Source organism: Tachypleus tridentatus, chromosome 12 (genome assembly GCF_004210375.1).
Source record: "Tachypleus tridentatus isolate NWPU-2018 chromosome 12, ASM421037v1, whole genome shotgun sequence".
Taxonomy (NCBI): Eukaryota; Metazoa; Arthropoda; class Merostomata; order Xiphosura; family Limulidae; genus Tachypleus; species Tachypleus tridentatus.
Window position 1 is genome coordinate 5315697 of NC_134836.1, and position 24403 is coordinate 5340099.

Here is a 24403-nt window from a genome sequence, read left to right on the forward strand (position 1 = left end):
TTTTAATAAAAGTTTTAATACCCGTACCAGCCGTCTTGAGATACATTTGTTTGTTTGTTTTGGAATTTCGCACAAAGCTACTCGAGGGCTGTCTGCGCTAGCCGTCCCTAATTTAGCAGTGTAAGACTAGAGGGAAGGCAGCTAGTCATCACCACCCACCGCCAACTCTTGAGCTACTCTTTTACCAACGAATAGTGGGATTGACCGTAACATTATAACGCCCCCACGCCTGGGAGGGCGAGCATGTTTGAGGCGATTCGGGCGCGAACCCGCGACCCTCAGATTACGAAGCGCACGCCTTAACGCGCTAGGCCATGCCAGGCCCCTTGAGATACATTATTTTTTTTTCCCTACTGGGTGGTTTATTGTAAGAATAATATATATATATATATAAAGTCATATGTCACGAATAATAAAAAATTGAATCCAGGGTTTAAAGTTGCTAGATACCTACCACTGTTTTTAAGTGTAGTGCGAATGTTAAATTTAGTTATTTGTTTGAAGCTGTAGGTTATCGCAGGTTTGTTTTGTATAGTTCAATTGTAATATGACAATTACTGTTAGTGTCATTTTACCAGAACGTATCCTTTTAGAGTATTTTTACATATTTTATAGCGTATAGAAAGTTCTAGGCCTCAAATGAACTATATAAATAAACGTGCAAAATATAGTTTGAGCAAGTAAGACAGATAATGAGTGGTATATTTAAATAGATCTAGACTGTGTTTGTATGTTGATCAGTAAAGACCGTATAGTCGCACTTGTTTTAGTGAAATTATTGCAGACTGCATTATAATAATAGAAGAGAGAAGAATAATTTGTCAATTGTTTATAAAGTAATTGAACAAATTTTTCAGGACTTTTGACAATTATTTTAATGATTCGGTGAAAAGTACTTTCCTTTGATGGCTTCAAAGATTAATTAACAAAAATAACTGTGCTATTGGTAGTGGATAGGGTAAATGGGATATTAGATTATATTTATAAAAAAAAAATTCATTACAAGTTTAAAGAAATTATTTAATTGCAAAAGCCAATGGTTAGCTCCATTTGGGTATTCAGTATTTTACTTAGAATGAACATTACTTTGTTGGAAAGAGTTCAGAGAAAGGTTACTAGAACAACTGAGATGGAGAGGTTATCATATGAAGATGGATTAAGATATTAAATTGTTTTTCCTTTAAATAAGTAGAGGGGGAATTTGTTTGAGGTGTTAAGTTTTGTTTTACTAAGACGGAATTTGATGTTGCAATGGGTTGCCTTCAGGTGTAGTGGATAACACCAGCTTTGTCTTATAAAGTAAGATGTTTTTTGTTTGATAAAGTGCATTTTGTTTCACATTATTTTCATTTGCAAATCAATGCATAAATTGGCACTTTATTTTAATATACCAAAGTTAAATTACTTTACAAGGTACATTAATTATGTTTCTTTTTAGTTGGACAATGACCTCACTTTTGAAGATACTTTAAACACAATCAAAACCTCTGATCCAGTAGATCCACTTAATAAACCTCATGTACAATCTAAGAAACGTGAGAAGCGATTTCTGGGTTTTTTTGAGTATGATAATGATGATGAAGATTCGGATATCCAAGGTCAACCATCTGGAGCTGGAGAAGTGCTAGATTCAGATAGTGAACACTTGCATATAGGAAGTGGTGATGGAGATACACCTGGTGAGATAATAAATTACCAGTATTATTGCATATTACAATTGAATAACTTTAAATAACTTTGTAGTAGTGAATTGTTTTTATCTCTAAATTTGTGAACTTTAAAGTGTCTTGGGCATTCTAAAAATAATCTTAGTTAATTTAGTTTTATCCAACCAATAGGGAAATACTTGTACAGGTTCTGTAAAATTGGCGAGTGTGGTTAAATAAGGAGAGGAAAGTTAACATGCTCTGTACTTTCACCAGATGTTTCACTAAAAGTAACTGGAACAGACTAATAACTTGATCACATTATTTATGGAGCAGATGTATGGGTAAACAAAGGAATATCCTTGTTCAACCAGCTTAGGTCACACTATCAAGCTGCACAGTTAGTAAGGTCAATCCAACCCAGGCTAAACAAAAATAATATTTTTAATTCTTTACTTAAGGGAGATCCATCACTGCTTTATACAAAGAAACAACACTCTTCTTTCCAGTTGAACATTCATGGGCATTTTATTTGTTTTGTTAGTTATTTTCATTAAATTTGAACAAGACTTAAAACCCAAGCTTTAATCAATTATTATTCATAACTCCTTCACTTTTTCCATAAAGACTACTTCTTAAAAGTGTAGATGAACCCTTCCCATAAGTTCATATCTCAAGTTTATAATTTTGTTGCTTTTTGTTTTTCATACATTTTAAGTTTACCAACAATCTTCATATTGGGTAATTTATATAAAATATTGTTTGTGTACATTGCTGACCATTTAAAAATAAAAATAAAATAATAACATGGATAAAAATCAAGTTTTAAAGACAACAAGGGACCAGCTGGTCTATTTATTGTATCTGATCCACTAATATATACTTCAAAAATGAACTTCAGCTGGCCCTTATCATTCAAGTTTGTTAAAACTTTAAACTACCATTAATGTACTGTATTCACCTAGTGCTGAAGATGACCTACTCTGTCAAAATTTAAATTGATATTTCTTAGTCTTACCATTTTTTAATTTCTCCATTGATTACAAAAAACACATCAGAACTATTCATTCTCTTAATGTTAAAAGTTATATGCCCTCTAACTTTTTTCCAGAAAAATAATTTTGCAGACCTTAACCTGTCCTCATGATATTCTTTTCATCCCAATATTTCACTAATATCTTATTGTTAAAAGGCCTATTATTTACCTTCACCTGCTTTTTGTAATGTATCCTAAAAACAGTGGATCACATGTTCTTTCAAGGCTGTTCCTACACATTGATATCTGAGAGAAGTAAACATTGAATTTATTTTCACAAAATAACTTAAACTCTTCAGTGTCTTTTTTTCTAAATCTTCAGAATTCAGTACAAAGAAACTAAAGGCTTTAATCATACTGATTCTTTGTGATAATATTTGTAATTTATCATAGCTAGTAAGAATTTTAATTAATTGAGGCATCTTGCTAAAGGCTCTCAAAATTGGTACTGTGAAATTGATACATTATCAAAATTTATTAATATGGTTCAAGTGGGAAAACTATTTCTTCAAATATGCTGAATATTATTTGTTAAATGTCACCATTGAAGATGCATTTCTAAACAAACTTTTATTGTAAGTCAAACTGAAAAAAAAAAGGGGCCTGCCTTTGACCTGTATTTTAAAAATAAGGATTACATTGGTAGTTTTTTAACCATGAGAAATGTTGTTCTGTGTTAAGTGATTTTTAGAAGTTAATTATGAGTGTCTGCCAACCTAAGGAGCATATATTTTTCCTCCTATAGTAAAAAAGCATTTCTTCTGTATTACTGTTAGGTTCTTCTATTTTCTTTACAGTTCACATAATGTTAGATGTCTGTTTGAAACTAAAACATTTTTGTATTTTATTTTATTTGTTTTTCTGTACCTTAACATCTACTGTAGTGTAAGTTTTGTTCATAAAATATGATGCATTTATTAAAAATTCTGTTGCTTATTCACATTTTACAAGAGAACCAATTAAATGTTTAGAATTTTAATAACTTTTTTGTTATTGTAACTTTGTTTCACTAGATCCATTGTCATTTTATTTTTTTCTTCCACCTGTTTAAGTTTAATTGTTTACTTAATGTTTGTATAAGATATAACAATTCAGTGTTAAAGCTTCAGGATGATAAAAAATAATTTCAGTGTACTTCCGAATGGCGCTTACTTTTACCAACATTGACTATAAGAATGAGTATGCTGACAGAAATAGCCTTGAGTTTAAGAACTTAGCAGTTGAAATTCAACTGGCTTTACAAGAATTGTATCAAGACATTCCAGGGGAACAAGCAGTTACTGTAGTTTCTCTGAAGTAAGTTTATTTACTTGTTTTTTTTTTATATAAATCAAAGAAATAAAATTTTTGCATGAAGTCTTAGATGGTGTTGAAAGCCAGAGATCCAGAAAGGAGCAGGAAGAATGTTTCCTGTGTTGAATATTTTATCTTCTAGTTTTGCAAAGGGTTGAGTACATTATGTTAAAAAGATTGTTGGGATTAACCACATTGTTACTATCGATTTTTGTAATGTTAAGCCATACAGTGGAGAAACACTTTGTGTACAGACAACTTAAACAGTTTTGTGAATATACACATTAGAAGTTGTAGTATGGAAACTTGCATATTCAGTGTAATCTACTGAGGTAAAATCTAAAGGGTTAATAAAAACGTATTATTCCTGCAAGAAAATCGGTCAAAAAGATACCTAATCTTTGTGATCGAGATACACCCTGGGAAACATTAATTATAAATTAAGTTTGAGTAATCCAAGGAACTGAAGAGAAAAATATTTTGTGAATTTTAGTTTAAAAGGAATAGAAAATGTAGTACAGTCTGGAGTCAGAAAAGTACATAGCTTTTGTGATAAGACCCCAGTATAGAAAGTTGCAACTTGGGCTAAACTGTCATTAAGTTTATCTAACCAAATTTATCCTTACATTTCTGATCATACATCATCACTGTTTATTATTGACCCAATAACAATACTTCTATTCATTTGAAATTGTGTACAGAATGTGTGTGTATTTTGTTATTTCTATGGTATTTAAGTTGCAAGGTTTAAAAACTGTGGGACTGAGTGTGGCCCATGCTTAGTATGTTGGCCTGTGAATCTGAGATTCCACATTTTGTTTCCAATTACTGCAGATTGGAAATTGCTGTGAATTTTGAGGGTATGAGAGGTGCTATAAGAGTGATTGTTTTTTCCTGTAGTTTGTTACAACAAAATTAGGAACAGCTAGAGCATATATCCTTTGTGTGGTTTTGAACAAAATTCAGTAAATCATTTAATGTAGATAAGTGATGGTGTTCTAAGCTGTTGTGAAACTGTATTGCTGATAAAGCCTTTATGTATCATTTTGTACCTCTATATGTGTGTATGTATAAGTTAACGTACAAACAAAAATTCTGTACACTTTGAATTTGAAGTTTATGGTGGTATCTTAGACATCTTTTTCTTGTCAAAAGTCCACTTAAGCCAATTCAGTTGCTTTAGAATTCGGTTGACAAGTTAAGCTATTTTCTCTGTTCTTGTTGCAGTAGTGTGCATGTGTGCATGCAATTCACTTATGCGATCACGAGTTACCTCAGTTGTATCCTGAACTAAAGTGCACACGAGTGGGTTCAGTTAGTATAAACAGTCTTTCACGAGGCAAATTATTTCCTTTTTCAAACTGTTAATTTCACTAACATGTCAACTGTTAGGCCATTCACTTTTATGATAACTAATTTTACATTTTCTTACTTTTCTTTTTCCTGCAACTTGTACTGTGTTTCCACTCTTCTGGTTGTTGTTATTTATACATTTATCACTTAGGCCCTCTAGAAGCCCTAAAAACCTGGACATGACTGAATTACAAACACAAAATAAATAAATTAATACTACATTAACAGTATTTTGTGTGATAGTGACTCAAGAAACTCCTAGTACATATGAATCTTATATTTTATTATTCATAAATCTATTATAATTAAAATTAATCCTTATCAATGAAGTTTAAACATAAAGCTTCTAGGTTCAAAAATAATGTACAATTTTGCAGATCTGTATTCACCCATTTATACTGTAATAATTCAGATAAATTCACAATAACCCTTTTTATGAACCAAAACTTGCTATTAAGTTAATGTTTAGCTGAGGAGTATAATGAAAAGAAGTATATTGGATGTGTGAAAGTTTGTGGAAAATATTTGAAATTAAAGTAAATACAATGATTGTTCTAAATTATGTATTTGAAATCAGAGACAAACCATCAGGAATTTTCTGTAACTTAATTACTTTGCTTTAATAACATAGCAGTTAGAATTTCATTTTTGACAATTATACATCTGTTGCACCTTGAAATTCAGGTTGAGTTTAACACTGAATAGGCTGGATATCCTTGGAAAGATAAAATTAATTTTAAAGTGTTAATTGTATGTATGAATAGATTGCTGAAATAAAGCTGGCATTGGAGGAACAAAGCAGAACTGTTTTTATTTTTGTTATAGACCTTCAGAACAATTAGGTGTAAAATGCCAGATGGATATTGGATCACAATACAACAGAAATGAAGAGCAAATAAAAAATGTTGTTAGAAGAGCTATTGACCGTGGCACCATTGACAGATTCACAACTTCACCTGAAGGTTTCTCATTCCGATCTCTTGGAGGTAGGTTTCTGTAATGTAAAATAAGAATGCTAAAACCCTTGAACACTCAGGAGCTTGTTGTATAAAATGTATTTTTGAAGTAAGTGCATTTCTTGAAGGTAAGTAATGTTTAAGTAAGTTACTCTGTGGTCACTGTATATATTCTGAAATTGAGAAGTCAAGTAGGTTAACTCAAAAAAATAATGTATGGTATTGAAATAAATTATGGGGTTATAAACTTTCATACAGTGTTTTCTATTATGTTGATGTAAATAAAAGTCATGAAACACTTCACAACTTAATCCAGCTGAAATGTAAGTTGTATAGCAGTTTATGTTGTAAATTGCAACTTGATCATCATCTGCATAGTATCCCAGCCATCTTGAGGATCCATGGTATTGTACAAAAAGCCAGTATATTACAGCTTAAGGATGGGTGACATATTACACTTTTCTTTACTTTCACTGAAATTTCTTGTATTAATTTTGTAAACAACTTATTATATTTATTTCACAAAATTTATTTCCTATATGCTTGCATTCTGGATAAAACAGTTTAATATACATTTTTTTCTGAACAGAAATTGAGTCTAGAAAAGATTTAACTTGTTGCAAATTTAAGTTTTCACATCATTTAATGAGTATTACCTCATCTGTACAATATTCTAGTATACATAATCACCAATTTTATCGTTCAGCCTCAATCTTCGTTTCTTCAGTTGAAAAAAAATTCAGTGTATGTACCACTAATTGTTATTGTAGTGTGTTTAATTTGATTAACTTTGCTTTAAAATTCATATTTTTATTTTTAAATATAGTTCATAGTGAATAGCTACATAGCAATAAATTTCTCACTGAATGTTAGCTTACACTAACAGTGTCACATTACCTATAGTTCCTCCACATCGTGTTTCACCTGAGAGTCAGTGTAGGCCAGACCAACTTACTTGCCATTCTGGAGAATGTCTTGAGGCAAGTAAACGCTGTGATAATCACAAAGATTGTCAGGATGGCTCAGATGAAACTGGTTGCAGTGAGTATGAGAAGTTAAATTTCAAATTCCCATTTGTATTAAATAAAATATATGTAATTCACAATCAATGAAAAATATGGAATTAAATTTATGCACACTCTCTCTCTCTTTCATATACGTAGATGAAGCAAAGTAAATCAATATGATAAAACAAAAACAATTTTTCTTCATTCACAGGACTTGTAGAAATGATAAAAAAGATACAATAATAAAAGTAACACACAACAACTATTTCTAGACCAAGAGGTATTACTGTAAATCAGTGACTATTTTATTTTGTTCTTTAAATGGAAGGGTGTGGCTTTGAACATTCTGTGATGTGAGGTAATGTGCTTCAAGTAAGTCTGTAGCAGATATGGATATTAAAAACTTTCATTTAAAGACAATACAAGTAACAGTGCAACTTACTTAGTTCATCATCAGATTAAGAAGTAATGCTTCTATAAAATAGTAAAAATAAAAAAGAATTGTATGTTTTTTTATAGTAGAGTGAATACTGATAAAATTAGCAGTTAACAATTATGAAAAGTGAAGACTCAAAATTGTATGAAGGTATAACAAAAAATGATTTGCTTTGACAATAAAAACTGTATCCCACCAGTATATCTTGCAGTAAGTAAAAGGTTAAGTAACAAAAGACTGATATTAGATTATGTAATTTCTGTCTCTTTTGAATTAGTATATCTTGCAGTAAGTAAAATGTTAAGTAACAAAAGACTGATATTAGATTATGTAATTTATGTCTCTTTTGAATTAGTTCAGTGATTGTTCCTGGTAATAATAAAATGTCTTTATTATATAAATATGCAGTTTGGAATCTTCATTAAAATTAATATTCAGTTTTGACCTGTTTTGGATTAACATGCTTGCCTAATGATACTTTCAGATATTTGTTAGTATACCTGTTGTAGAATTTTCAGATGTGTGTGTGAAATACCAGTGATTGTGTCTGTGTTTATTGACCAATAAAGACACAAGTTAAAATTACTAAACTTGTAAACCTGTAGGAAATAGTGTATGTTGAATATAACAAAATATAAAGTAAACAATGTAAATACATACAGGTTGTCCTTTTTGTTGTTTTTATTTCATGTTTGCTTTCCCTGGTGAGTTATGTCCTTCGTATTTCCTGCAAAAAAGGATTTATCATGAATTGAACATTTGGCTTGAATATGTAATAATTTGTCATGTTTTCATAGAATGGGTTCTGCAATTGCATTGCTATGCCTTTCCTAATTTAATGTTACCATGCAAAGGCTTGGTGCCCACAAAGTGTTATCTCAGTAGTTTTGTAGATGAAATACATACATTTCTTAATAGACCATATTTCATTTTATAAAGGCATCATGTATAATCATATAGACCTTATAGTTCTGGTTGTCACAATAATTTGACACCTTATTTATTTTTTCTGAACTAATATGACTGTAAGGAATTTATATCTAGTGTTTTTTTGTTTGTTTTGTTTGAAATTGTTTATATTCAAAGCTAGTTAAAAAGTCTGAGTAGATGTCAGCTTTTAAAGTAATTGTGAAATTACTAATGTTCCTATGTTCTGAGGAGGTGCAGAGTTCATTAATATGAAGTTTCATGATAAATTAAAACTTGCTTTATTTGTGATATGGAGGTGGTTAGATTTCAAATATGATCATGTTGGTTTTGCAGTAGGTTTAATGTGCAAATTAGGTACAGTTTCACCATATTTTAGATGAAGAGGTTAGAGCTTATGAAAGATGAACATCCTTTATTGGAATGATTTAAGGGAAAATTATTAAAGAATAAACAGTCAGTGAAAGTACAAGATTTAAACAAGGACTTTAATCCATGGTTCCATTTCTTAGAGATGTGAACTGTGTATTTGTGCCACAGCTCTTACAGCTTTTCATTCTGAAGTCATTTTATTATCAAGGTAATTCAAGAAAATTGAAGAAAATAGCATTACTATTTCGTTTCTCCCAACTACACTCTTTATATGATTTCTTAGTAAATGTAGAAACTATCAGATTACTTAGAATAGTAGTAGTGGTAGTTTCTCAATTTCTTTTAGTACCTAGCACAAGTTTCTTCTATCTTTAGTAGGAGGTACAAGTTTATCCTTCTTTGTTTAATACCAGGTCAGTTAACTATTCACTAGAAGGTGCATGACATTACAATCAAGAAACTGACTAATACCTAGATAAGGATAAATTGTTTACAAATACAAGTAATCACTGAATGGGAATTCATTTGAGTTTTTATTAAGAACTTGAGTCGTAATCAAAAATTTACTGAAGTATTCAGAATGAAGAAATCAAAGACTTCTGTAAGCTAATTATAAACCATTTCCAGCATTTTATGAATTTTGTTCCATGTCATATCATGGCTGTAATTTGCAGAAGTTGTTAACTTATTATATATTAATATTTATTAGTTGCTAATAAAGTAACCATACTTTATTAGAGAAAGGTCAGTATACTAGAACATACAATTTAACTGTTTTATATACTTTATTTTTTTATACATAAAATGTTTAGATATGCCATTACTTAATATAAATGAAAATGTGTGTGCAATTTTCATCATAATACAGTGGAGAAAATTTATATAAGACATTTACACAATGCTTTAACCACAGTTCTTATAACAAATATAGCTATCTCTGTCATAAGTGACAAGAATATCTGAACTTGCAGTTTTACCATGTTCGTGATCTGGTAGACTGTTTATTGTGGAATAAAGGTTATATTTTCATGAGAACTTTTTAAATGTTTGAGCATACAGTTATGCCACCTCCCTTACCATACAAACAGAGGACATGTAAGAAATGAATTAATGATGATATAGTTGCTGTAACACCCTTCTCAAGTGTTTAATATATCTGTGATCATTAGCACGATGTGAGCAAAAACAAGAATTTGGGAATTAGTTTAAGTGAATTGTCGAAATTATTTATACATTTGCTTCTGTACCATCAGAACAACATAAATATGTAAATGAGTTGTTCAGAAGTAAAAAGTATGACTGCCATCCTACTGACTGGCTCAAGTAAGTTATTAAACTTATTTTTCACCCTATTTCTACCTTAATTTCGTACTAATGGACTGGGAGAATGTCCATAGTATTCAGAGAGTTTTTCTATTTACTGCCTTAGATCTGATACTCAACAGTATATTTAATATAAAGCACTGAAGCATTCAGAAATGATATAATAACAACATATCAACTTAAATGTTAACTGTAGTAAACATCAATTTGGATATTAGAAGTTAAAAAAAATTATGTAGGATTAAAGCTTGTATCAGTAAAAGTAACTTGGAAAACAGTAAATTGGTTAAATGTTTTAACTTTCCCCTCCCCAACAACATCCTTCTTGTATGGGTAACTTCACGAGAAATGTTATTACAAAAATTTTAAAGCTTGCAAATACTTTTGTATTTCGATAATTTATTCACAAAATCTCTCATATTTATAACAAAATGTAACTGGCTGAATAACACCCAATAATTGATCAGTCAAGAACAGTAGGAGATTTACTAGCTAGCTTGCTTCCTGTAGTATGTTTACTTATTTTCCATATATCTTTTGAAATTTCCAGACATAGTGAAAACAAATCCCCCAATCAACCCAAACATCTAAATTAAAATAGTAAAAACGTATCTTACAACAATGTTTTTGAACTGTCATCTCAAAGAGGTCAAACTTTGTGGTTAATTAGAACTTCCTAATTATCTTGTTTTTCCTGTCTAATTTCTAGAACCTCAAAAAATTTTATGTTCGATTAAAAGATTATGCAACTAATCTTTAGTTTTTGAGAATTCTTGTTTAGAACTTTAATATTGCATATTAGATAGTTCAATAAATATGAATGCATGTGGATATTAAAGGCATAAACTGGATACTGTATCTTCCACGTTTTATTTCTTTGTGAACAGCTATGTTAATTATGCAAAATAAAACAATATTGTCATTGTATGTCGATGCTTATAAATTGGTGTTAACTTGTCAATCACCATTTTTCAAATCATGCTTGTGTTTGTGGAACTTGTGAAAATAACTGAGCATGTCTCCCTGTATGAAAGTTTTTTTAAGTTCGTGGCTTCTCAGTGAGGTTTCAGAATAGGTGTTTAGCAAGCAGATGACAGAATATTTGAATATTCAAATATAATTCACACCAGTAAGTGAATTGTTTCAAGTGTGTGGCTAGATATTATCACTTGATGGTACTGTAATGCTGGTGGTTTACAGTCAGAAAGAATGGGAGACAACAAGCAATTATAACATCAAAGAAACCCACATTGCCCCAGTCTCCATTATGTCGCAGTGATGATCAAGTCTTCTGCCAAGATGGTACTTGCATTGACAGAGATCGTCTGTGTGACGGTCATCAAGACTGCCCTCATGGTGATGATGAGGATAATTGTGGTATGTTTAGGTTAACTTAATTTTTTTTTATTGGTAATTCCATGGAATAATGTTTGGTTTTGTTGAATTTAAAACTTGATAAAATTGGTGTTTCAAAGGGTTGAAATAATCTAGAGCATTTTAGGTTTTGGCTTATAGTAAATAACTTGTGGTATTAAGTATTCATGTTGTCAGTGTTATACAAGTATATGCTGGGAACATCTGTTGAAATTGATCTTTAGCATGTATATTATTGTAAGTTGTTTAAATCTATAACATTTACCATATGATGTACACAAGTTTATGGACATTTCTTTTTAAGTACAACTAAGACTTCTATAAGTTAAGTTCTCAGTTTTAAGCATTTGTTCTATTTATCTTTTGAGTTTTTGCAGAAGCATATCTGAATAGTTTTGAAATTATCTTATCTGCCGATCCTTTTGATGCTACAAAAACAGTGGCATTGGCAGTATGTATGTAACAGAAGTTAAAATTGTTAATATTCTGTTTAGTATGGAAACATATTTTTCTTTATCCTATAATATGCTGTTCCGTAAAGAGTAATATAAAGAAATCTGTATATGAATGTTGGACTACTGATATTTTAATCACTACATCTCCAAACAGTAATTAATTTTTAAGAAATATTTCAACAAAGCTACTGCTACTATAAGAACAAAAATCACAATATGAGAAGTACTTTTACAGGTACCAAAACCATCAAGTAATAGTACTACTAACTTCAGGAAAATAACCTATCAATGATTGAAAGGTAAAGGTCATATTTGTATTGGATGTACAAGTAACAAAATCAACTGAAGTTAACATGTGGTTCACTTAGTACACTTTTTCTAAATTTGGATAAGCATCGATTCATGAGAATAAGAGTATTTTGTGGAAATGTAGTATTTTTAGAAAAGAAAAGTTTTATCTACAACAATAGATCAGTACAATGACAGCATTATCTCCATCAGCATTGCATTTTAGTATATTATACAATGTCTATTTTCATTTACTTCAGTATGTAATATTAGATTTGGGTATAGTTGTATTCAGACTTTAATTTACTGCACTTAAGTTGGAGATAAATGTGATATAATGTTATCAAAGGCTAAACTTTACATATGTGAGAAAGCTATGCATATAATCAACAACAGAATTATTTGATTTTTATTGGAAAAGTAGAATTGGTAAAACCTAGTAATCATTTACATTTAGGTAAATAAGTAAATTTGTATTAAATTTTTTTTTTGAATGAAAAACAAATGTTTGTTATAATATTAAGTTTGAATAAATGTGTAGAAGATTCATAATAGGTTTGACAGAGAAAAGTGATTTAAAAAAGTTAATTAAGAGGGATTTTGGTTTATTTCCATTTAATTGTCTTTGTTCATGTTAACTTTATGTTTAGTCACCAGTAGGTAATTTTGTGCTGATAACCAATATCTGTTCCATTGATGTGGTAAAGGAGAATGTCCGAATTTTATCTTAGATGCATCAGATATTGCTATTAGTATAAGATTTTTCTGATAAAGGTTTATGTATATATGCAGATTTCTACATATCTCATGGTAAAAAAATATTTCTAACTGATATTTTTTTCTGTTATTAAGAAGATACCTTTTCTGCATGTTGGTGGTGTTGTTACAGTCCTGTGTATTGTAAAAGAATATTGACAACAGTACTTGTAAGTGGTAATTAGGTAATACCTGAATGTTACTGCCTTACCTATGTTTATCTGGGAATAACCAGTTGCATGGTTAATGTCAGTTGCTTTGAGTAGGGAAGGTTTGGAGTCAGTCTGTTACATAATATTGAAGAGTAAACAGTTTGAAAAAAAATACAATAAAAGCAGATGTCCCACGTCAATAACGCAAGTGTCAACATTTTGAATCAGTTTTTCATTTTGTGCATTTTTTTCATCCAGTCTTTTTTTCACTTAAGTATTGAGAGATTTGGCATTATTTTATGATGAATATTTTGATCAAGTATGCAGACCTATCATGTTGTTTTTAAGTAAATTTAGTTTTAACTGGATTATACCACATAATGGATAGAAAGAAGAAAATTTTGGTTCTGTGACTGTGCTTTGCAAGGAATATTTGGAGTCTGTCTGTTACACAATATTGAAGAGTAAGCAGAAATGATAGGTTCAAGCCAATCTGAGGATCACCCCCCACACATTCTAGATTTGCTATGCAACCACACTGGTATTCAATGAATGAGCATGGCTTTCCTAGCTTTTCTGTGCCAACATTTCTGCCAGGACATTATCCAGGAAAGGAAAAATAAAGTATCAACTTTACCTCTGAGATGTTGGGCCCATCTTCTTTAGACTGCTAATACCCTGCTGAGCAGCAAGGTTGATTAGCTTATTGTTTCAACCCATATATGAGAGCTCGCAGCATATAGTGAATACTGACTGCTGCTAGAGCTCCAGAAAACTATCATGTCCTATTTTAAAAATGCACAACAAAGAACTTGCAGCAAAAGTAAAAGTTTTATAGTGAGCCCAGATATCTAGGAGTTGGGTAGCTCTTGATATATTGGATTACAGTTGTGAGAGAATCCTGATTAATAACAGGAGTGACAGAATACTGGAAAATTTCATGGTTTGTCAGATAATGCCCCTTGGCTCAGCAGTTGATCTTAGAATGCTACAAATAGGTTTTGATACCTATAGTGAATACAGCCCTGATTACCCTTTGTATAGCTTTGTGCTTAACAAACAAATTTAAGTTAATCTAAGCAAACTCACCATTCAGGCTAGTCAACACTGGCTTTGTTCTGATGAAAGGTGAAAAATTGAATATGAATTGAGAGGTCATGCTAAGAATATATCGAGGGGGCTTTGCTTACAAAATGAAGGTAGTTTTTGCCACTGTCTCTTCCAGCATTAGAATTGTTATAAACACACGTTAGAGCTTAAGAGAGATTTTTGCCTGTTCAACTAGGCATTTGGTTACTGGCAGTTTGAACTACACTATGATAACAAAACTAAAACTGTTTTCTGTAGGAAAGATGGATTGTAGTGTTTTGCAGCTTGACATTCAACCTTTGTAATATGGCAGCCACCTATGAGAAGTTAATGGAACTACAGTGAAGAAGACTTTGGGAGAAATTTTTGAACTTGTTTGTCTTTTTAGTATTTTAACATTTTAGGGTCTACAGCTGAGAACCTTAATAGTATTCCAACAGGTAAAGACAGCTTTGAAACTGATAGTAGATATATAGAAATGGAATTTCTGTATCATATTCTGGGTATAAAAGAAATCTCCATAGGTCCAATTAAAACAGCAATGATGTGAGATTGGCCTCAATTGTGTTACCAAATGGGAAGACTGTAGTTTCTTTAGGTTTTTACATCATATTACTAATGACAATTGAAGCCAATTTTCCCATGATTGCCTCATTATTATTGGCTTCCCAATAAAGTGGAAATGCACTTTAGATGGAGTGATGAATGCAAACAGTAATTCTACATTCTTAAGCGTACTTAACACAGTTGAGTTTGTGATAAACACTGCTAATGACAGTGCAAACAGAGCAGTGTTATTGCAGTTGCATGGCAAAGTAATAATACATATGAGTGATATGCCTATTGCTCGTGAACATGGATAATGTAAAACAAAAATGCTTGAGGTTGTGGTCTTCATTTAAAAAAAAAGCTTGTAAAGGCTACTGTGTAACAGAAGTGCTATTATGATAAAACATTTAACCCTATAGGAATAACACCATTTTTATACTTTTTTCGTATTAATTTAGGAAGTTTCAGAGATTATACAACTGAAATATGAAAACTAAGATACAAAAAATAGTATTTTTATACCTTACATAAATCATAATGCAGGTGAACTATTCATAGACAAAATGCAAATTACTAGATTAAGTAACAATTTTAAATTTGGATGTTTTTGTAACTGAATGATGTTTTAAAACCCTATTTTCATCAGACATTGTAATAACAAGTCTCTCTTTTTTAATACTTGTAATGAGTTAGTTTTATTTTAGTTTGGAGACTAAACTTGTATGTAGAAAATACCAGGAAATTACACAAGTCACCTTGTCTCATCAAAGTACTCAAAAAACACCTTATGGGGGGGAGAGAATAACATTTAAATTTGCAGGCATGTTACTGAAGTGAATGGTAGACGTTGTAGTGTCTAATGCAATTATATAAAATAGGAATATGGCTCCATTTAAGAATGAGCCTGGGATGGCCAGGTGGTTAAGGCGTTTGAATCGTAATCTTAGGGTTGCAGGTTCAAATCTTCGTCACACCAAACATGCTTGCCCTTTCATCTATGTAGGAATTATAATGTGATGGTCAATCCCAGTATTTGTTGGCGATGATGGCTAGCTGCCTTCCCTCTAGTCTTACACTGTTAAATCAGGAATGTCTAGTGCAGATAGTCTTTGTGTAGCTTTGTGTGAAATTCATAAACAAACCATTTGAGAACATTGTGATTGTGTGGTTGACCCACATTAATTACATTTTAATATATAAATGTTTAGTTAAATGTGTTTCTCTCTGTTTGCTGCATTATATAAATTAGTTTAACATCTTTGATTATTTCTGCAAATAATATTTCATATTTAATTTTAAATTCCAGATTTCAAAATAATCTGTGAACAGTGACTTAAATTTCATCAAGTGCATTACTATTTAATTTAAAATGCCTAGGATAATTTAGATTATATCAGATATTTTAAGTATGAAAAGGTTTTAGTTGGTCAAATTATCTCAACATTACATCATGCATGTTTTTTGGTAAAGAGCAAATTAATCTTGTATATATAGTGTGAACTGTGGTGGCACTGACTTTCATCAGGCCAAATGCATTAAGTCTAAGTGATCTTACAAATTTGTAAATGCTTCGTTGAAAATAATTGTATTTTTCAATTTTTATGTATTCAATGAAATTGGCCACTTGATTAAATTTGGTCTTTCAGATTTTTCAAAGATGAAAACAAATTTTAAGTTAATGAATCATATTTTGGAGATTATATTTTTCACATGTTCTTTATGAAGCTTACATTCCTGAATTTCAAGGCAGTCTGATTTACCATTTAACTGGACCATTATATTTGAAAAAAGTCTTATTCAAAAGTGTAATATTCAGCAAGAAAATATGTTTGCCCTTTGACATTGTTTTCTGCAGCTGTGGGATATTATTCTGATTAGTTGGTAGCTGTATATCATTTCCATGAGCCTGAGGTGCTTCATTGGATTTATGCTATAAGTTGTTGATTATTTCATGACCACGTTGTTTGTACAGTTGGTTCACAATTGTAGCACTGTGGTATTGGGATTATCCTGCATCTAAAGGTGTGATCTAATTGTATACTGTATGTGAAGATTTGTAAGTTTAGGTACAGCAACTTAATATTTTCTTAAGCACTAAATCTACATACAAAGAAACAATACATTCCTGTGTTAATTCACACTGATACTTATACTTGGCTTCTATGAACTGTTTCTATTCAACAGTGGTGCACTGAGCCTTTCATGTTGCTTTCAATAATCAGCATATGTAGAATGAAACTGAGACTTTTCTGTTGGGCTGACAAAATTCAGATGACCTCTGGGTCTGAAGCAGGTCTTTACTGTAAGCCAGCCTCAGGAAGTTCTCCTTACTATCTTCAGTTGCTTCACTGAAATCCTCATTGAGTCTTTCATCAGTGGATTGACAATTTCTATTTACCATGATGTACAGATATCATTCACTTGTTATGAAATATTTAGTTTTGTTCTTGTGGGACAACCTTGTTTTTCTTTCTTGCATTATATTGATTTTAAAATAAGCAGTGTCCTATATTTAGGTGTAATAAATGATAATAGCCTAATCTTACTCTTTTCTCCCTGACAACTTTATTCTTGGAAAGATGCTTTTATTCTTCAAATATGTTGTACTTTTCATGATATACGCTAAAAAATTTATTTTGAAAAATGCATAACCTGGACTTCAGAGATTTTGCTAACTGAGACTTAATCATAATGTAGTTGTATTTCTATTGTGAATATCACAATCTCATCAAACCTTAAGAGAATAACAAAATTGGGTATTTCCTGTACCTTCCTGAAACATAACACCTGCTTATTCATTGTTCAATTCACTACCTCCTCTGAGTGACATACTTTCAGTTGGTAATTTTCATTGTTAATTTCCAATGATGAATAGAACTTACCAGTACTGGTTTAGTCTAAAGAGGGAGTTACTTGTTGAAATAAACTTCTACATTGTGAGCTGTTAAGAAAAGATTAAACTTTGTGTATCATTCATCCCATTACCTTTTAGTGTTGTGAATAAAAACATGTAAAAGAAAATTTACTTATTTTATAAGTTAGTTTTCTGTCTGTCTTTTTTTGTTTTTTTAGAATTACTTACAAAGTGGAAAATAAATCTTGTGTAACTGACATATGAAGCTGTTAATACTTGTTGAACCTCTCTAGTTACAGACTTGACAAGAAAACAATAATTGTGAAATGTTGCTTCTTTATTTTCCTTAATTTTGTAAATTTTGTGATATTTCTATATTCAGGTGAGTCTGAAAGAATTATCTTCTCAGGATATATATTTTTTTTTCCCACAGTGGAATAGCTTCAGTTCTGTCCACTAAAAACAGATATGAAAATAAATATTGCAAAAGTTTTATATTGGATATAAACTAATTTTTGTTGATGACAGTAGAATGAAAATTTTTGTGAACACTTAAATAAAATCTGTGAATCTGTTTGTAGATATTAGAAGTTGCTTTCTGAATTCTCCCTGTTATAAGTTTTTACACATACACTTATGCCTAGTATTCCCAATCAGGTGTATTTCCATGTAATAATTAAAATACTAAGGTTTTCTTAGGAAAATAAAAACTACCATTCACACGATTGCAACACCTACATTGTAACATAGGTAAACTATTGCTAGAAATGATAGCTTAAATATAATTTAACAGCAAAATAAAATGTCAATAGTTATGTATATAATTCACTCTCTGAATACAAGTTTCTTATGTTTTATCACTAATCCATTTTTATTACCTTTATATGAATAGCATGCTTACCAAATCAATGGCAGTGTAACTTTGGTACATGTATAAGTCAAGATTTGCGATGTAACGGACGAGTAGACTGCCCAGATGACAACTCGGATGAAAAGGATTGTCGTAAGTTTATATGATTCTTGGTTGTCTCTTTCAAGATAATAGTATGTTTTGCATACCTTTTAACAATATAACCTGATTTCTTGTCCAGATTTTTAGGATATCAAGTATCCTTAAATCTAATGAACAGTATGAAAAAATAGAAATTTGTAATAAAAAACAACTATGTTGTAAACATTTCAGCCAAATGATTTTCATTTAATGTAATAAAATATATGGTGTATTTATAACTATGAAAACATGTTTTTTTTAGTAGTATAGTCTTCCAGTATGATTAAATACAAACTTTCACTCCATATATAGCTGTTATCCAATTTCCACATAGTAAATTCTTCTATTTAAAATACCATTATCAAAATTTGTCTTAGTCTGGTAGGTTTTCTTGCCTTGTGTACAGGTGGTGTGTAGGAAAGGTCATGCAAAGTAAGAAGGGTATGGGAAATATTTCCCTATTCTGTAGAGATGTGAATTTACATACTAGAATTCACATACAATGGTCCCCCACTGGTACAGCAGTAAGTCTATGGACTTACAATACTAAAACCACACACACACGCACATGCACAAAATGAATAAGATAACCTTAACTCAGTTCAGTTTTCTCTGTTACAGACATCTTCTATACCTCCTTGTAGTGCTGAATGTCCTCACCTATTCAGTTCTTTCTATAACATTTGGTCGTGATAGCTTTGCTTGGATATTGTTATTTATCAATAACATGTGGATTTATTATGTGATCAGATATTCAGTTCTTTATTTGGGACAGATGGAAATAAATCTCTTGAGTTATTCAACTCTTTATTAGTGATATATGGATGTAATGGTTGTAAAGTGTTCATGGTGGAAACTACTTAAACATTTTTCCTGTACGTCAGAGGAGAGTCTATTAATTGTTTGTCATTTGTAATGACACAAATAATGAAATTTTTCAGATTTTGTTCAATCTGGAGCATAAATGTAGAGAAGTTTTTACATATTTTAGGCATTTAGGATAACTTCATTGCATCATCACAAAAACTATAAAACTTGCTTGATTTAAAATTCTATAAAAGTTGATAACTAATATCAAAGAAATGTCATATTCTATGTTTAAAATATTTATAACATTTTTGTTTATAAGACTTTATAGACATAGTGATGTGAAGGAAAGATAAACAGTTATTACAAATTCAAATATGTAATATTTTGAGAACTTTGTCTCCTCAGGTTCCACAAGGATTAACTGCAGAATACATCAAACTAAGAGAATTGAAACAAGGAATTATGAAAATACTGCTCATAAATTACGAAAAGAAAATTACATAAAACTAAATTAAAATATAATGGAGAAAACTTGTACTTGCTGCTCAAACAAAGATCATGTATGTCAGATGAGAGTTTAGAAACATGCATATACAATTCTCTAAATCTAAGTGATTTACAATTCTGGAAAATTCATTATCTGTTTCAAACCTAAGTTAACTGTACAGATATCCTAGCTCAGTTAATACGAATTATCAGGTATAACTGTCGTGTATAGTAACTGTTAATTCTCGTTTGCTTTTTAAAGATTAAATCCCTCTGCTCTACAGGTTTCTGGTGATATTATGTTCTTATGAGTTAAACATGAACTTAAAAATTAAACAAATAGTGTGAGTGATATGACACTTGCTAATTATTAAAGAGTAAATTTAACAGTTGCAATATAACACACATCACTAATGTATTAAGATTGAAGATAGTTTCATAAATAAGTATGGGCAATGTAATTTTACTTTTGAAAAAATTAACAAAACAAAGTAAAAATACTTACTTTTAAATTACATACTGACTTGTTTAATGTAAAAGAACAGATAGAGAATAGTACAACCTTATATTTAATGAAAACTTGCAATAAAGTTCAAGTATTGAATATAGTTCAAAATTTAGCTACAAAATGTGCTAAATTTTATTTAAATTCTCCTGTCAGTATTTACGGATGATTAGAAATGTATTTAAGATTTCAATACTGTAGTCACATAATTGTAGTTTACTTGTGTTTTTGTAAATTAGTAAAAGTTTTAGACTTAGAATTTTTGTTACTAAAAGGAATTTATTTCATATCTACAAAGTGGCTTTGGGTATGTGGTTTATTAACAAACTTTTAATGGGCCACAATTGCTTTTGTTTGGTGGGCTTAAAAATTTAATTGGTTGAACTTTAATATATTCAACTATGTGGCCTTATTATGTCTAAATGTAAACATGCTTCATGTAGCATCATATAAGAAACAAAATTTGTGGTTGAGTTGAAAATAACTAAGCCTACCTCATACTATGCCTCAAGATACATTTATTTTATCATACTTGCAACACAATAAAATGAAGTAAACTTTAAAACCAAAAAGTATGTTTTCTTACCATATTAAGCTTTAATCACTTTATTCTGATCTCTATGCTTATTCGTGCTGAACTGAAAGGCATATTGATTTATGTATTGAACTGAACATAATTTTACAACTGCTGTGAAATGATTCACTTTTGCTTGACAAACATGTTTATAATCAATTGTTTTTGTCAAGACAGAAAAGTATTAGGTTTACTGTATTTCTAAAAACTGCATCTTTTAATTTGTTCATTAGGATTTTTCCAAGCAGAAAACTATGGAGTAGCACTTCCATGACATTATATTCTGTCCTTTGTTGATTATATCAGAATCAGAGCTCCTTATTCTGCACAATATATTACATAACATTTTGACAACAAATGTTGAGAAACGGTGATTGGCTAAAACTGATAAAACTACTTGTATGGAATTGGCTTGGTTAGAACTGTTGTGAAAGTATGTCTGTATGTGTATGCATTTCAGCTTGATCACTTGTATAAAACATTCTTTCAACACCTTTTATTGTAAACTGAAGATGAACATGCATTTTTTTTACAACAGAAGTTAGATATATCAGTAGTGACAATATATTGTTTTGTTATGTTTTATAAAATTACATCTTGAATTGCCCCAGTATTGCCAAGTAGATAAGGTGTTCAACTTGTAATTAAATTGTTTTTTGCACGTTCACTACCTCAGTTGTTAGTGTAAGTGCTTTCAACTCTATCTTGTGCTACAAAATTAATGCTCTGGCTTTTTCTGTTTTTATGTACATCTATGTTTGATTCATTTCAAGATGTCTTTTTACAACGCTTGGGTACTTTATCATTTGCATAGCATACAATTATTTTCCACTATGCTACTTTACCTCCTTTTATAAGATTAGCTATCCTTGTTAAGTTTTGCCATCTATCAAGGAACTTTCTTTGATTGTAATTAGTATATTGGAACTTACATTATGTACATCATTGTTATCTCTGAATCACATGATGCATATGATTCCCTCTATACTTCTCTTCTGTCAGCATTTGTGTTCTAATATAGTTTTTTTTATTAAATGCTGCATTTTGACGTTTTTTATTCATGAAGTTATTTTTCAACTTCATTTCATTTATTTAATCAGATTCCTTTTTCATATTTACCACTTCATTCAAGTTGCTCTGTTTCTGCACTCATTTGGTGAAACCTTTCTGTGCATTGAATTATGAAGTTAACCTTACCACTTTAAGGTTTACACCAAAAACTGATGTTCTTCACAGGCCTCAGGTGTGGGCACTCCAATATCTGCTTCTGTTTGTTGGAAGACTGAATGTTGTATGGCCCAGCCTTTCTCCTCAGAACTTTGCCTTGGATCCTACTAAAACTCCTGAGCCTTTGCTGGCTGGCAAAAACTTAATTTGTTCTGCCTCACAGTTTGCTGATTATTCCTGTTCCCAACCTAGGAAGTCTTCTTGGCATAATTATATATCTTTATATCTCACGGACTTTTGTCTTGCTCATTTCTCAGACTTCACATATTTGATACTCTCCCTAACAATATAGAGTTGCAGGTGACATTTGCCTGTCACCAGTCAACCCTGATAACTTCTGTAGCCAATTGTCAGTCACAGCCTCACATACCCCCATATTTCTATTTTCCCATTTTTCATCTTCCTAACTTTTACCTTTTCCTTAAAATTGAGGAACTTCTTTTCAGCAATTTCTTCAAAATACCATCAGTCACTAAGTGTATTAGTGACTGCTATGTGGATTTGGGTCCAGTAGGAGCTCATCTATTGGAGTTTCTTCCTTGGTGGCTTCCCTTTGTCACAATCAATGGGTGATATGGGTTCCTCCAGAAGGATGTGTTATCCAGTTTCCTTTCTTACCCCCATCGGTGTGGATTCCTGTACGTGGTGAGGGGACCTCCCAGGGAAGGTTCTGTTCTGTTTGGTTACCTTCTCTGGGATCTAAACATCCACCCACGTGTTTGCCGTGCGTGGTGACCCGTGAAGGGGAGGAGAGGATCCTGGTGGTTGAGGGGTCCAACCCTAACACACCACTTCAGCCTCGAATTCCTGTAGACGGGTGGCCTTTGGGTGGCCCCCCTTGGGTCAGTCGGCTGGTCCACTTGGGCTAGAGTCAACCACGTACCAGTGTTGGAAGTTTTCAACGGGTGCTGTGGACATTGTGCCTGATGCTGGTGTTTGGGTATAGTGCTCACGAAACCCTGGCGTTGCTGCATTGTCCTTGCATGACATTGTAGTGTGTCCCCTTGTAGGGCTCCATGGTGGGTGGGGTCAGCGGGTACCGAAATTTTTCTTTTTTCCTACGGATTCTCTTTCAAAAAATTTAAATAAAATAGTGAAAAACAGTCAACAGGTAAGTGACCACGTCTTGAAGACTCTGAGCAGCAATCTTCGACATCTGTAACACACGTACCTCATTTTCTTATATTGCATTCTCTTTCAGAAAAACCTTTAGGGCAATTATCCCCCTTTTTCTTTCAGAAGGGACTAGAGGGTCTTGCTGGCTCTCCAATGTCAGTAAAGAAGCTTCGATCTGGAGACATATTAGTTGAAACATCCACAACCCACCATAGTGAACTCCTCTTGAATTCAATGGCAATTGGGGATATACCTATTGAGGTTACCCATCATGCTACCTTGAATTCATCATGAGTAGTTATTGTTGAGAGAGATTTGAAGAATGTCCCTGAGTCAGAGATTCTTGCTGGTCTCTCCACTCAAGGAGTTTCTGCAGTGAGGTGCATCTCCACTCGCAAAGATGGAGTTACACTGCCAACAAATACCCTCGTTTTGACATTTACATCATCATGTGCACCTGCCACCATCAAGGCAGGTTATCTAATTTGCAGGGTATGGCCATACATTCCAAACCCTCTTCGATGTTTCCAATGTCAGAGGTTCGGCCACTCAAAGACATCATGTTGTGGTTCCCTGACATGTGCTCGTTGTGGTGGCAAGGAACACAATGCCTATGAATGTGACATGGACCCACACTGCGTCAACTGCAATGGTTCTCACCCTTCCCACTTTCGTTCTTGCCCAAAATAGTTGGAGAAAAAAGAGGTGCAGCGTTTGAAAACTACTCATAACATTAGTTATCCTGAGGCTCGGAAATTGCTGCCTGCCACTCCATCTCGGACATATGCTGCTGCACTTCATTCCACAACTACAGTGGGAGTGCAGACA

General features: G+C 31.7%; 1 protein-coding gene across 50 annotated transcripts in view; it reads left to right on the top strand.

The window, feature by feature from the left end:
• Window positions 1–1438: 1438 nt before the first annotated feature.
• The window catches only part of trol (terribly reduced optic lobes), a 324267-nt gene continuing 301302 nt past the window's right edge, over window positions 1439–24403 (top strand). For 42 of the 50 annotated variants that reach the window (XM_076469289.1, XM_076469303.1, XM_076469310.1 and 39 more), the window contains exons 1-6: window positions 1439–1679; window positions 3813–3978; window positions 6154–6314; window positions 7188–7325; window positions 11550–11726; window positions 18759–18869. In XM_076469289.1, the coding sequence (XP_076325404.1) occupies window positions 3824–3978; window positions 6154–6314; window positions 7188–7325; window positions 11550–11726; window positions 18759–18869 (742 nt within the window). In that variant the 5' untranslated portion in view covers window positions 1439–1679; window positions 3813–3823. The remainder of the gene's footprint in view (window positions 1680–3812; window positions 3979–6153; window positions 6315–7187; window positions 7326–11549; window positions 11727–18758; window positions 18870–24403) is intronic. The other 8 variants (XM_076469305.1, XM_076469329.1, XM_076469333.1 and 5 more) reach the window with 1 other exon arrangement.